Consider the following 13,289-nt stretch of genomic DNA (forward strand, 5'->3'; position numbering starts at 1 on the left):
AATTCCTCGTTAATAATTCATCCTAAAGAACAATCATGGATAAATGTCATAGTTTAGCTTCTAGAATGCTCATTGATGCAATGATTCTATTCAGAAAATTTAGAGACAATCTCATGTTCAAAACAGCAAATCAGTTAAATTATGGTACAACCAGCCACTTAGGGGAATAGAATCAACCATGAAAGTCACGATGAACATCAGGGGTCAGCCAACTTTCCGTAGAAGGCCAGGAAAGAAATACTTTGGACTTTATGGGCCACACATCATACACTATATCACCTATTCTTCTTTCATTGCTTTGCAACCCTTTTTAAAACTAAAAACCACTCAGAACTGGCAGGCTGTGCAGAAATCCAACCCACAGGCCATTTGGCCAGCGCTCAATGGAGATAAATATGCATTAATATGTTTATGAAATGAGTTAGGTGCAATATATAACATGCAAAACTGTGGGTAAGAATGATTTAATCTCAGTTTAGATGGGTGTGTGTGTGTGTGTGTGTGTGTACAGTAGTTCAGTTTATATACATATGTATATATATTTACACACACACAATAGACAAAAGACAACCACATTCAGGGACAATTGCGTACTGTGTTTTCGGCTATTTCTACAATGGTTGGGTATTACTGTAATACGAGAAGAAGTCATTTTTACTTTCATGTTTAGAATACAGCCTGAAAATTGGGAAAGACTGACTTCCATCCCAAAACCTGTCCTCCATTTCTCCATTAAGCAAATCACATCACTTTTATTGTTCTCAGTTTTCCACCAATTAAAGAAAAAAAAAAAAAAACATACAACCCATGCCTCAACTAGGACCATAGGCGGGTTAAAGAGAATGTAGTTGTCAAGAAGTCAGGTTGTATTACTGGGAGCGCTGGAAGCGATATGGTTAGACATTGGGATTTGTTTCTGATTTTGTTTTCCAAACAGTATCTTTAGAACCACCAGAGTTTGATATTGTTGACTTTACGGACCACATTAACGTCAATGTGAATTTCCCACCTGTCATTCCCAAGATACTAGATGGAGAAGTATTACAGTTTTACTTATCACTCATCATCGAAGAACAGTCAGGGGGGATTGTCAAGAAGGTAAGTGGTCAAAACAGTTCTGAGTTGGCCATGAATATATTTGACTCTCTTCTTTAAAAAAAAAAAAGACATTTGTAATGACTAGAACAATTAAGGCTAAAGGGTCTGAGGCAATGGGATCTGACTTTAGGGAAGAAGTCTCCATAGTTCTTTCATTGTGGAGATATGTTGACTTAGCCTAGCAGTGTGGTCTTCTTTCAAAGAATAAGTCACATGCACAACATCGGGGGACACACAGGAAAGAGAAAGGAGTGTGGTGTAGACCAAGAGAACAGGCTCATTTTAGCACACACTAGGGCAAAATTCCAAATGGTAGAGTGAGCGCAAGTAGACTCTGCCGTAAGAGCAGCTTGCATGGGCATAGCCCTTTGCCAAGTATAAACCCTTGCCCGTAATACCAGCCTGCAAGTTATCAGGGGCAGGGGCTTTTCAGGCAGAGGGCACTGGAAGTCAGAGGTCCTGAGGCTGGAGTGGACCCAGTGGATTTGAGAAACAGCAGGGAGCCGGAATGGAGTGACCAAGACAGGAAAATAGAAGGAGGTGAGGTCAGGGAGGCAATGGGGCCCGGGTCTTGTGGGGCTTTGTGAGTCTATGTCTTCGGAGTATCATGAAGCTACTGAAGGATCCGAGGCTTTACCAGGGCATCCTGCCTGGTGTACTGAGAATAGATCATAGGAGCCACAGTTGGAGAGAGGGAGGAGAGAGGTAGGAGACCAGTTAAGAGGCTATTATGATGGCAGTTACTCAATAGGAAGTAGCAAATCGTATAATATAATATCCACTTGGATTATAATCAACACCCTAATCCTTTGATTAGGAAAAGGGTACAAAAATAACAGAGGGAAGAAATAAGCTTATGTAGCTCGGAGACTATATCAAGTTTCTTTAAATTCATAATCCAGTCACATCTAATTTATATTCAACCCATGAGCTTCTAACTCTGTTTGAGATTATTATTTCTAAAATAAGAGGGCTATGCTTATTAGGATCTTGACAACACTGTAAGGGGGAAATGGTGGTTAATGAGCATTTTTGTCATTAAAGGAAAATGGTCTTTGGACTAAATTAGATCAAGGGAAAAAAAAGAAGAGGCTACTGGTGGAATCCAGATGACAGCTGGTGGTGACTTGGTCCCTTGGCAGTAATGAGAAGTGGTCAAATTCTACATATGTCTTGCAAGTGGAGCCGACAGTATTTTTGGATAGATTGAATGTGTGGTGTGGTGAACAAAGAGACAAGAGCACCTGGATAGGTGGAGTTTCCATTTATTAAAATGGGGTAGATTACGGATGGAGGAGGTAGATGGTTGAATCTCAGTAGCTTAGATTTGGGTATGTCAAATTTGAGGTGCACACAAGGCATCCAGGAGGAGATATTGAGCAGGAGTTAAAGGCTCCAAGTCTGGAGTTCAGGGGAGAGCTTCTAGCTGGAGAGATGTCCAGGGGAGTCATCGGCTTCTTTGAGTGTATTGATACCTTGAGGCGAGATGAGATCACCTGGAAGTGGATATGCAGAGAGATGTTCAAAGTCAGAGCCCCAGAGGACTCAAAATGTAGAGATCTAGCAAATGAGGAAACAACAAAAGAGACTGGGAAGGAGCAACCAACAGCATAGGAGGAGAAGTAGGTGAGAGTGATGTCCTAGTAGCTGAGAGACGAAAGTTCCAGAAGGAGAAAGTGATCTACTGGGTCAAATGCTATAAATGGGACACGTTAGGCGAGGACTGTGGATTGACTATTGGATTTAGCAACATGGAAGTCCTGGTGACCCTGATAAGAGTGATTTCGATGGAGTGTTGGGGTGAGGATCTGGTAGGAGTAGATTCCAGAAAGAGAAGGAAGCGAGAAATTGGAGACAGTGAAGAAAGCTAATTAATTCTTCTAAGGAGTTTTTCTATAAAGAGGAGAGATACTCTGTGGTGGAAAGTGGGGTCAAGGAGGGACACTTTAAAGTGGAAGAAGTTACAGCACGTTCATGTGCAGATGGAATGTTCCAGGGGGATTGGTGGAGCCATGTTGTTGAGGAGATGAAGATGGATGGAATCTCATGAGCACAAGAAGGGGTTGGCCTTGGCTCAGAGCAGGGACTGGGCATCCGAGGCACAGTGAGGGAGGCAAAATTGTCAGGCACAGAGGCATATCTGTTTGCTTAGAGAAACAGGAAGGAAGCATTGCAATCTTCATCAAGATCACACAGTGGCAACACCAGGTGTGGGACCCAGATATTCTGACTCTCAGCTACCATTGGCTGTTCCTCTTTCAGGCAGTTTCTACTTCTCTCCCCCCTTTTTTCTTCATTGCTTCTTGGCCATGCATGAGATTTTAGTTCATTAGGACTTTTTCTTTTTCTTTTTTTTTTTAATTCTTCCTCCTTCTAAATAGAAAGTTGCTGAAAAACATTATTACAGAAGGCTGTATTTGAACTGCTGAAATCCTAATTTTACATTACGCAGAAGTTGTTTTTCTTGAAAGAACCTTCGTATCATCTCTTTAATTCCAAACTGGAACAGAACTATCTGGGAAGGAAGAGGCAAGGTGTTTTAAGGGAGAACATAAGAAATTAGACAGCAACCACAGTTCTGCCACAGACAAGCTGTGTGGCCTTGGAAAGTTACCTAACCACTCTGAGTGGTAGTTTCGTCGTCTGGAGAATGGGGATAACGCCAACTTTGCAGACCATTTTAATAATCACATTCATTAATATATATGAAAGTACTTCTGAAGTGTAGACACATATCATTAATGAAAAAAGATAATCTTTATTTATTTTCTCACTTTTGCTAGGTTATCTTAACTCAAGACAAAATAGTCTTGTAAAAATGACGTCATGGAAACCTTTATTCCTCATTGAAACTTTTTCTACTCATTTATAAAATGAAGTTGCTAGACTAGATTTCATGGTTTGAAAGTGTGCGTGGTATATACACGTACATGCAGTTTAGTGATCAATTGCTGGGCCCAAATAACTTAAAAATCCTTTTTCCTTTCAAACCCACAATATTTCTATCCCTGTTTAAGATTTGAAGACGAATCCCCAAAGAGACTTTTCCAGCCTGCCTCTAAATGAAATTCTCAAAGTCTTCCTGATTTTTTGCTTCTTTTCACAGCATAACCCCACACTAAATGAAAACATCACTGGAAATTTCACTTACGTCATCGACAGGTTACTTCCAAACACAAACTACTGTATATCTGTTTATTTTAAGCCTAGAAATCTGGGAGCAATCCATAGATCTCCAGTAAAATGTACCCTCCTTCAACCTGCACAGGACACAGGTATAAGTTTTTAAAAATTCATGTGTTGCTTTTATTCTGCGGGAAAACCTATTTAATGAGAAGAATCTGAAAGTCATGGAGCATGGACGGAGATGTGTTCTATTGGTCAGTCTCAGCCAAGTGCTGGAGTCACTTTGAAGGTGCCATACCAGAGGGACAGTCCATATCTACCTTTATAAAGTCAGATCCTCCTGAAGTGGAAATGCTTCTATTTCAGGGAGTCAGGATGAAATTCAGTTCTCGGTGCCCTTCGGGTGGCCATTACTCAAGCCAAGGGCTGGAGGAGGCAGAGTTGTTGGAAACAATTGCAGGCAGAGATATCAGAGGGTCAAATTATGGAGGTTGGGTGTGGCTCATTGATGTGGCCTGCCTCGCAGGAAGGTGGGCTGTAGCTCGCAGACGGAAGGAAAACTCACCAGTGTGAATGAGATAGTCCCTGACGAAGGCTGAGAAGTCCTTCTGTTGCAAAGGCGTCAGAATAGTAAACAGCATAGTCCCCAATCCTTCCCCGCTGAATGGAGAAATTTGCAGTGAGAACAATCAGGCTTAGGCACATTCGCTGCCGCTGATTCGCCTAGGAAGTAACTAGGTCTCTGTTTTGCCAAAAGTGAAAATCTCCACCAAAGAAGCCTCTCTGAATTTCCCAACCCCGAGGAGAGTTTCTTTAACGTTCTGATTTACCAGATGACAGACAATAAGGTGAGACAGAAGGAAGAACAGTCAACGGTAGGGCTGATTTGTGGGTTAAGGGAACTACGCTCCACAGTGCCTGGCGCCTGGCGCACGAAGGTGCTCCCTGTGATTTTACTCTCCTGTGTTTCTCAGGGTCGGATGATGCAATTTTAAAGGAAAAAGTATCTCCTTGAAGTATCTTTAAAGGGGAAAGCATTAGCTTAAATCATTATTACAGTGTCAGTTAAATACAGGCAAACCTAAACTTGCATATAAATTCCTTAGGCCGTTAGCTCTTACAAAAATGTGAACCCCAAACAAAGTTGCATACTTATGTCCTGATACCTATTCTCCAACATCAGCTATGTGTCCAGTGATGCGACTCATTTCTGACACTCTCTGGAGTTAGTGTAGGCCCCCCACGTGAAGGGGCTCAGTCCCCCAAGACCACCCCCTTCGGGTGCTGGCTGCAAGTCTGGCCACCCAAACTTATGTCCATCCTAGCTACAAATCCAGAGGTTCCCACAACCTCCCTTCAGACTTAATAAGGCAGGAGCTCCTGTCCCCTTGGAGTCAGGGGGCACCACCCTCCCAAAACTTCCATGTGTTCACTGACCCAGAATCTCCCCAAGCCTTGCTGTCCAGAGTTTGTACTGGGATTCATTACATAGCCATGATTGATTAAATCATCATCCATTAGTGACTAAATGCAATCTGCAGCCCCTCTCCCCTCCCTGGAAGGACAGTGAGGCCAGAAGTTCCTAATCTCTAACCACTAGGTTGGTTTTTCTGGTGACCAGCCCCTATCCTGGAGCTATCCAGCACCCTGCCTTAGCTCGCCTCGTTAGCATAAACTCGCATATAGTCCCCAAAAGACACTCCTATCACTCAGGGAATTGATGTTCTGTGCCAACAACTAGGGACAAAGACCAGATATTTTGTATTATTATTATTATTAATCCATGGTCTTATAAACAAAACCAATTGAATGGAGAACTATTTTTCTCCTCCTCACGCACGGAATACTCCCGTGTTCCGTCGGTGTGGGGGCTTTCCCCATACCAAGCAATCCTCCCACACCAGCTCTGTGTCTTCCAATTTCACTCAGTCCCGATACCATCTACCTGGAGGTAGAGACTCATTCTCACAAGACTGCCCCCACCGCCCCTTCGAACACCAGTTGCAACTCAAAGTTGCCACCTGGGTGTCAGACCGGCTAGCTGTAAATTGGAGATTCTCACAAGCCCTTCCCTGGGTTTGATAATTTGCTAGAATGGCTCACAGAACTCAGGAAAACAATTTCTTTATTGGTTGATTACAAAAAGATACAACTCAGGAACAGCCTGACCCAGGCCGCCTGGGGCCAGGTATGAGGGGAGGGGCAGGGAGCTTCTCTGCCCTCTTAGAGCAAACACACCACCCCCCCAACTTCCCAACCCAGAAGCTGTCGGAACCCTGTCTTTTGAGAGTTTTATGCAGACTTCATTACAAAGGGAGGACTGATTAAATCCTTTGCCACTGACAATAATTCAACCTCCAGTCCCTCTCTTGCCCCCAGAGGTCCAGGGGTGGGGTTGAAAGTTCCAGCCCTCTAATCACCAGTTGGTTCTCCTGGCAACCAGCCTCCATCCTTAGTGGCTTTCCAAAAGTCATCTCCTTAACAGTAAACTCAAGTGTGGTCACAGGGGGCTTGGATATGAACAATAAGCGACATTCCTTCACTTTCCTTGCTCTTATCTCTTAGGAAATTTCAGAGCCCTGTGCCAGGAACTGGGGACAAAGACCAAATATATATTTTTTATTGTTATAAATCACAATCTCACCAATAAAAACTCAAATTAGTAATATGACACGACAGACGGTGGTTTGCTGAAACTCAGTCCCCACCTGGAAGACGAATGTAAGCCTGAGACCAAAGGCATGCGTTCTTTGGAGGTTGACATGCTCTGTGGTGACCCAGTTTCTCCCTGACTTTTCTGTCTCACCCACTAAGAAGCGGTCATGCAACAGCACGTTGTCATTTCATCTTTACTTGGTGTAAACACATCATTTTGCATATTAAATCAGTCTCCCTTCTTGTATCGTTACCCAAGACAGTGCAAGAGCAGGTGTCACTCACGATCCAAATATTTGATGTCTCAATTCTTATTGTCTGAAACTCAGGAACCAAGTAGGTACACATAACATGGACTCCTCACTGTCCAGACTTGCCATCTGAACTACCTTCAACTAGCCCAGCTTGGGAACCAGACAGGTTCGGATGGTGGGAGATTCTTGACGGACAACCTGGGACTGGCGTTAACTTCCTCAGACTCAGGGGTGAGCACTGCTATCTTAGGGGAGTGCTCATCTGGGGAGAGTTTAGTCTAGAGATCTAGAGAAATGTCACCCCTCTGGTCAAGTCCTAAATTAACTGGTTGGCTCTTTCAGGAAGACCTTGAGGGAGAGCGGTGTCCATCCATTTGACAGATATTTATTGGGAACCTACTATATGCTGGATTCTCTTGTAGATGCTGGGGAGACAGCCCTAAACAAAACAAACAAAATTGAACATCCCTGACCTCGTGGAGCTTACATTGCCGCAGAGAGATGGGAAAACAAAATTTAAAAAGCTACTTGCAGTCAGAAGGTTGAAGTTTTCCAAAAGGAATTTTGATGAGAAACTTAAGGGGCACTCAGTAGGACAGAGTGGCTTCGGTAGAACCCTGGTGTGGGGCGCCTGGGTGGCTCAGATGGTTAAGCATCTGCCTTCGGCTCAGGTCATGATCCCAGGGTCCTGGGATCGAGTCCCGCATCGGGCTTCCCGCTCCTTAGGAGCCTGCTTCTCCCTCTGTTTCTCTCTGTCTCTCATGAATAAATAAATAAAATCTTTAAAAAATTAATTAATTAATTAATTAATTTTAAAAATTAAAAAAAAAAAAAGAACCCTGGTGTGGCCGAGGTCCAGCCTCAGAGTGATCCAGTTCTTTCTTTCAGACAAATTCTTCTTTTCTACCTCTTCCCACCTGTAGGGCATATTGTTAAATAACAGACATTCAAGTATATTTTAAAGACCTAATTAGCTCCATTGAACGATTTGGGAATTGGGCAGCATCCCATCTAGCAGGTAGAGAGGTGTTCCAAAGGGCTACGGAAAAGGAAAGGTTTTTAAAGGCAGGACAAGGAAATCACACAGAAAAAAGGATTTTCAAGTGAAGTCACCACCCTTTGGGGAGCAAAGGGGTCTTACTATATTAGGTGGATTACCTCATGGTGCAGAGCAGGGAATTCTGGAATGACCAGTTAAGATTATAGTCCTGGGGGAGGTTGAAAATGCAATCAGGTTAGATATTAAGCCCCAGTGTGGTGGCGTGGGCCAGGCATAAATGACTCCATTTTGGGCCTGGAGTTTTGTTTTGTTTTTTAACAATACTAACAGGTGGCGATTGAGCATTGGAGATGTGGCCAGGATGACTGAAAACTGAGTTTGGTGGGGTTTCGTTTCAATTTTGGTAATTAATTTAGAATTTTTTAAGATTTTATTTATTTGACAGAGAGAAAAAAGGAGGGAGGAGAAAGGGAACACAAGCAGGGGGAGTGGGGGAGGGAGAAGCAGACTCCCCGCCGAGCAGGGAGCCCAATGTGGGGCTCGATCCCAGGACCCTGGGATCATGACCTGAGCCAAAGGCAGACGCTTAACCAACTGAGCCACCCAGGCACCCCTCAATTTTGGTAATTGAAATGTAAATAGTCATGTGCAGCTCATGGCTACTGTGTTGGAGAGTGTTGTCATAGAACATCATTAGAAACTGGAAGACAGCGGTGCCTGGTGGCTCAGTCAGTTAAGCATCTGCCTTCAGCTCAGGTCATGAGTTCACGGTCCTGGGATCAAGTCCCACATCGGGCTCCCTGCTCAGCGGGGAGCCTGCTTCTCCCTCTCCCTCTGCCCCTAACCCCCTCTTGTGTTCTCTCTCTGTCGCAAATAAATAAATAAAGTCTTTAAAGAAAAAAAAAGAAAGAAAGAAACTGGAAGACATTTTACTGTGAAAAATCTGCCACTTTTACCCTTGGAAAATATGTATACTTGGATTACTTTCCATTCTACTGGGTTTAACAATGGGTTTTCGAACGTCTGCTCCTTTGATACCTCATTCCATCATCAGCCCGATGTGCGTTCATTCCCATCTGTGATCATTAATTGGGATTTATTTCGAAATAAAGTCATTTCATTTTTCATCACAGGGTCATCAGAATCTGCCAAAATAGGAGGAATAGTTACTATGTTTTTCATAGCTGCTGTCTTCATAAGCACCATAATAATACTGAAACGGGTTGGTTATATATGCTTAAGAAGTGATTTCCCCAAAGTTTTGGTATGTAGTCTCTTTTTAAGTTTCTATCTTTATTTTTTATTGTAATTTAAGGATTTTTATTATACTCTCAAATATCTTCACAGCAGAAAAAAATCCCATTTTCTAAAAACACCAAGCTGTTTTATCACTGAATGATACCCCAATATATATGTGTCTATATTTCCATTTTCTGTTTTCTGTTTATGCTTTGCCCACATAATATTTTTAATGATCGTCTTGTATTCCATTGTCATTAACGTATTATCTTTCCCTTAATCATTTTCCAGCTGTAGGGCATTTGAAATGATTTCTTTTCCTTTCTTTTTCTTCTTTGGCCTTGATGAATAACGCAACATGTTTCATTAACATTTTTTGTAAAGATCATCTTTCAGTTTGGATTATGTCAGTGGAATGTGTACACAGGTGGATTTATCTTAAAAAAAAAGATAAAGGATTAATTTATACTGCCAGTGGCGACATGTAGTTATACACATTTTACACATTTCTCCAAAGCTCTGCTGACATTGATTAATCATTTTTACAACTTTGGTTCATGTATCGTGTGTATAAAGGTCACCAGCAATTGCTCTCATTTGTGTTACTTTAATTATTAGTGAAACCAGCGCCTCTGTTTGTCTTCATTTTTCCGTCTGTGCTTCCCCAGGTGCACGCTTTCTGCTCAGAGCCTCGACCACTCAGACAAGTCTGGGGATTGATCTTACATATTTCCAAAACCTCCTCATGGCTTTTGACACATCTGCCCATTATGTATCATTTTCTGTGTCCCATTGCTGTCTTTCCATAGTCGTTCCATGATTTTTCAGTCAGAAAGGTCTCATGTTGCTCTGTTTGAACTCATTTCACCTTTTTCTTCTCATTTTTTAACAACCACATACTTAAATATTCCTCCACGGTCGATAAAAGTGTACTCTTCTTTTTCTTGTTCTTATTTGTTCCAGTTGGGGGAGGGATTGTTTATTGGGTGGAGTGTTTGTGCTTTGGGAGATTTTAATTACAACTGGTATTTGAACCCAGCCGGCATTTGGCTCTTGCCTTAGGAGATGTAGATGGCTCTGTACTGCATTTCATCCACACTGTGATCCCTGCCTTTCAAGAACGGACATTTTTTTTTAATTTATTTATTTATTTGAGAAAGGGGGTGCAGAGCATGCATGGGTGCGCAGAGGCGGGAGGCGCAGAGGGAGAGGGAGAATCTCAAGCAGACTCCCCGCTGACTGGGAGCCCAGTGCAGGGCTCTATCCCACCACCCTGAGATCATGACCTGAGCTGAAACCAAGAGTCAGACGCTTAACCGACTGAGCCACCCAGGCGCTCCAAGAATGGACATTTTTTTATGCTCGGTGTAAAATATCTTTGGTTTTAGGCAAATCCTACTCCAATTCCTATTTCTCACCACAATCTTGAGATAAAAAGGCCTTTCGCACCACACCCATTCCCTCCTAGATAAATTCCTGCCTGGATTACCTAAACTGGCTACTAATCCTCCGTCCAAGTCTTCCTGGAGTTCCTCCCCTCCCTAAGATGCGTGCAAATTATATGCTAAGTATATATATATACTTAGCATTATTTATTGTGTTGACCCAAGTACTGGGAGGAGGTGTTGATAACTTGTGTCTTTCTAGTATTCCTCCATTAAAAATTGTTACTCTGACTATAGACCCCAGGAAACAAACTGAGGGTAATTACAGAAGGGAGGGGGGTGGGAGGATGGGGTAACCGGGTGATGGGTATTAAGGAGGGCATGTGTTGTGATGAGCACTGGGTGTTATACGCAGCTAATGAATCACTGAACACTACATCAAAAACTAATAATGTATACTATACAGAGGCTAACTGAACGTAATAAAAAAATAAAAGGAAAAAGGGTAAATGACTAAAAAAAAGTAAAACTCTAGGAATGGCAAAACAGAACACTCAATGCCTAGTGTATTTGTGTATATGTGTTTACTCAAGAATACATGTTAAAAATTTTTAATGGCATCTTTTTTTATTTTTTTTCTTCTTTCGTTTTTTTGGTTTTTTGGTTTTTTGGTGTTTGCATTTAATAAATATTTATTGAGTATCTACCATGTGTCCACATGCTCTAGGCACTAGGGATACAAAAGTGAACAAAACAGAGGGAAAATCCTGCCCTCCTAGATCTTAAAGTCGGAGGAGTAAGGGTAGAGACAATGATAATTTATAGCCCCGAGGGGCTCTCACTTCTGGCGCCAAGCGCCCGGTCAAAAAAAAAAAAAAGATAATTTATAGATGATATAACCAGTGAAGTAAAAACTTCACATGAATCTAGAGATCAATTATTAAGATTAATAAGTTTAACAGAGTTGGTACATATGGAATAATAAAAATAAAAATAAACATGAAGCTGCTTTTCAACTTCCAAGAAATTAAATACACAAATCATAGTGTAAAACTCCGTGAATTTTCACGAACTCAGTGCATCCATGTAACTCATGCCTAAATCAAGAAAGAGACTATAATCAGCCTGCCCAGAAGTCTCTCTCCTGACACCTTCTAGTAAGTACCCCCCACCAAGAATAACCACTGTCCTGATTACTAACAGCATAGATTAGTTTTACCTGGTTTTGAACTTGGAATCCTACAGTTAAGTGGAATCCTATAGTTTTTTAAAAATACCATTACAGGGGCACCTGGGTGGCTCATTTGGTCAAACATCTGCCTTCAGTTCGCTCAGGTCATGATCTCGGGGTCCTGGTGTTGAGCCCCACATCTGGCTCCCTGCTCAACAGGGAGTCTGCTTCTCTCTCTGCCCTTCCCCCCTGCTCGTGCTCTCTTGCTCGCTCACTCACTCTCTCTCAAATGGATAAATAAAATCTTTAAAAAAAATTTTTAATAAATAAAAATAAAAATCCATTACAGTAGTAATAAAAAATATTCTTAAAACATTTAAGGAATCAATCTAATAGAAGACATTACAGGTCCTTTGTGGAGAAAATTATAAAACCTCATCGAAAGACAGTAACAAAGATATGGTCAAGTAGAGAGCCCAAAACCAGACCCACACGTATGGAAACATGACTAATGATGAGTAGATATTGCCATGGGGAAAGAATTGGCTGGTCAATAAATGTATCTATATGGGAGAAGATGAAATTGGTCTCTCTACCTCACACCATACACAAATATCAGTTCCAGGTATATTAAAGACTACTGTGAAAGGCAAAACTGTTAAAGGTTTAGGAGGCATGATAGGAGATTCTATATGACACTGGGGTAAGGAAGATTCCCTCCGACACAAAAAACAGAACCATAAAGGAATCGATACTTTTTTTTACATTAAGAATTTCTTTTCATCGAATGTCACTGATGATGTAAAGCAATAAACCACAGGCTAGGGGAAAATATATGTAACAAATAATCATAATAACATAAATAATCAACAAATAATCAGCATCCAGATTATATAAAGAGCTCCTATGAATCAATAAGAAAAAAGATGAACAACCCAATAGAAAAATTCACCCCAAGGCTGGGTTGGGTAGTAGGGGAAGAGCAGGTTTGTCAAATTGGGCAACCCAGGTAGGCATAGGAGAATAGAGAGGAAGACGATGCCGATGACGATTCAGGATTGACCACCTCCTCCCCATTAGCCTCACCGTAGTTAACCTAGAGACAGAATCCACCAACAGCACAAGACTCAGCCTGCCTTGTATTCTCCAGCGCTAGCCCTGCTCAGCTGTATCCTGGCTGTGCTCTGTCCCAAGAGCTGGAACAGAATGAGCTCTGTGAGTCTTGCCATTCTCACCCCCTGACTCTTTAGGGATCTTACTCCACCTTTGAGGTCCTCCAGTCCAGGGAACCCCGATGGAATCGGCTTCCTAGCAACTCTCCTCACTCACGGTTCCCTGACACCCCTTAAGAATGTCTTGGC

General features: G+C 42.1%; 1 protein-coding gene across 4 annotated transcripts in view; it reads left to right on the forward strand.

The window, feature by feature from the left end:
• IFNAR2 (interferon alpha and beta receptor subunit 2) overlaps positions 1–13,289 on the forward strand; it is a 36,973-nt gene that overhangs the window by 20,964 nt on the left and 2,720 nt on the right. For 2 of the 4 annotated variants that reach the window (XM_035017613.1, XM_035017614.1), the window contains exons 6-8: positions 938–1,098; positions 4,205–4,373; positions 9,267–9,397. In XM_035017613.1, coding sequence (XP_034873504.1) covers positions 938–1,098; positions 4,205–4,373; positions 9,267–9,397 — 461 coding nt within the window. The remainder of the gene's footprint in view (positions 1–937; positions 1,099–4,204; positions 4,374–9,266; positions 9,398–13,289) is intronic. The other 2 variants (XM_035017616.1, XM_035017615.1) reach the window with 2 other exon arrangements.

The sequence above is a fragment of the Mirounga leonina genome, unplaced genomic scaffold, assembly GCF_011800145.1.
Source record: "Mirounga leonina isolate KUSES-001 unplaced genomic scaffold, KU_Mleo_1.0 Mir_172, whole genome shotgun sequence".
NCBI classification, from domain to species: Eukaryota; Metazoa; Chordata; class Mammalia; order Carnivora; family Phocidae; genus Mirounga; species Mirounga leonina.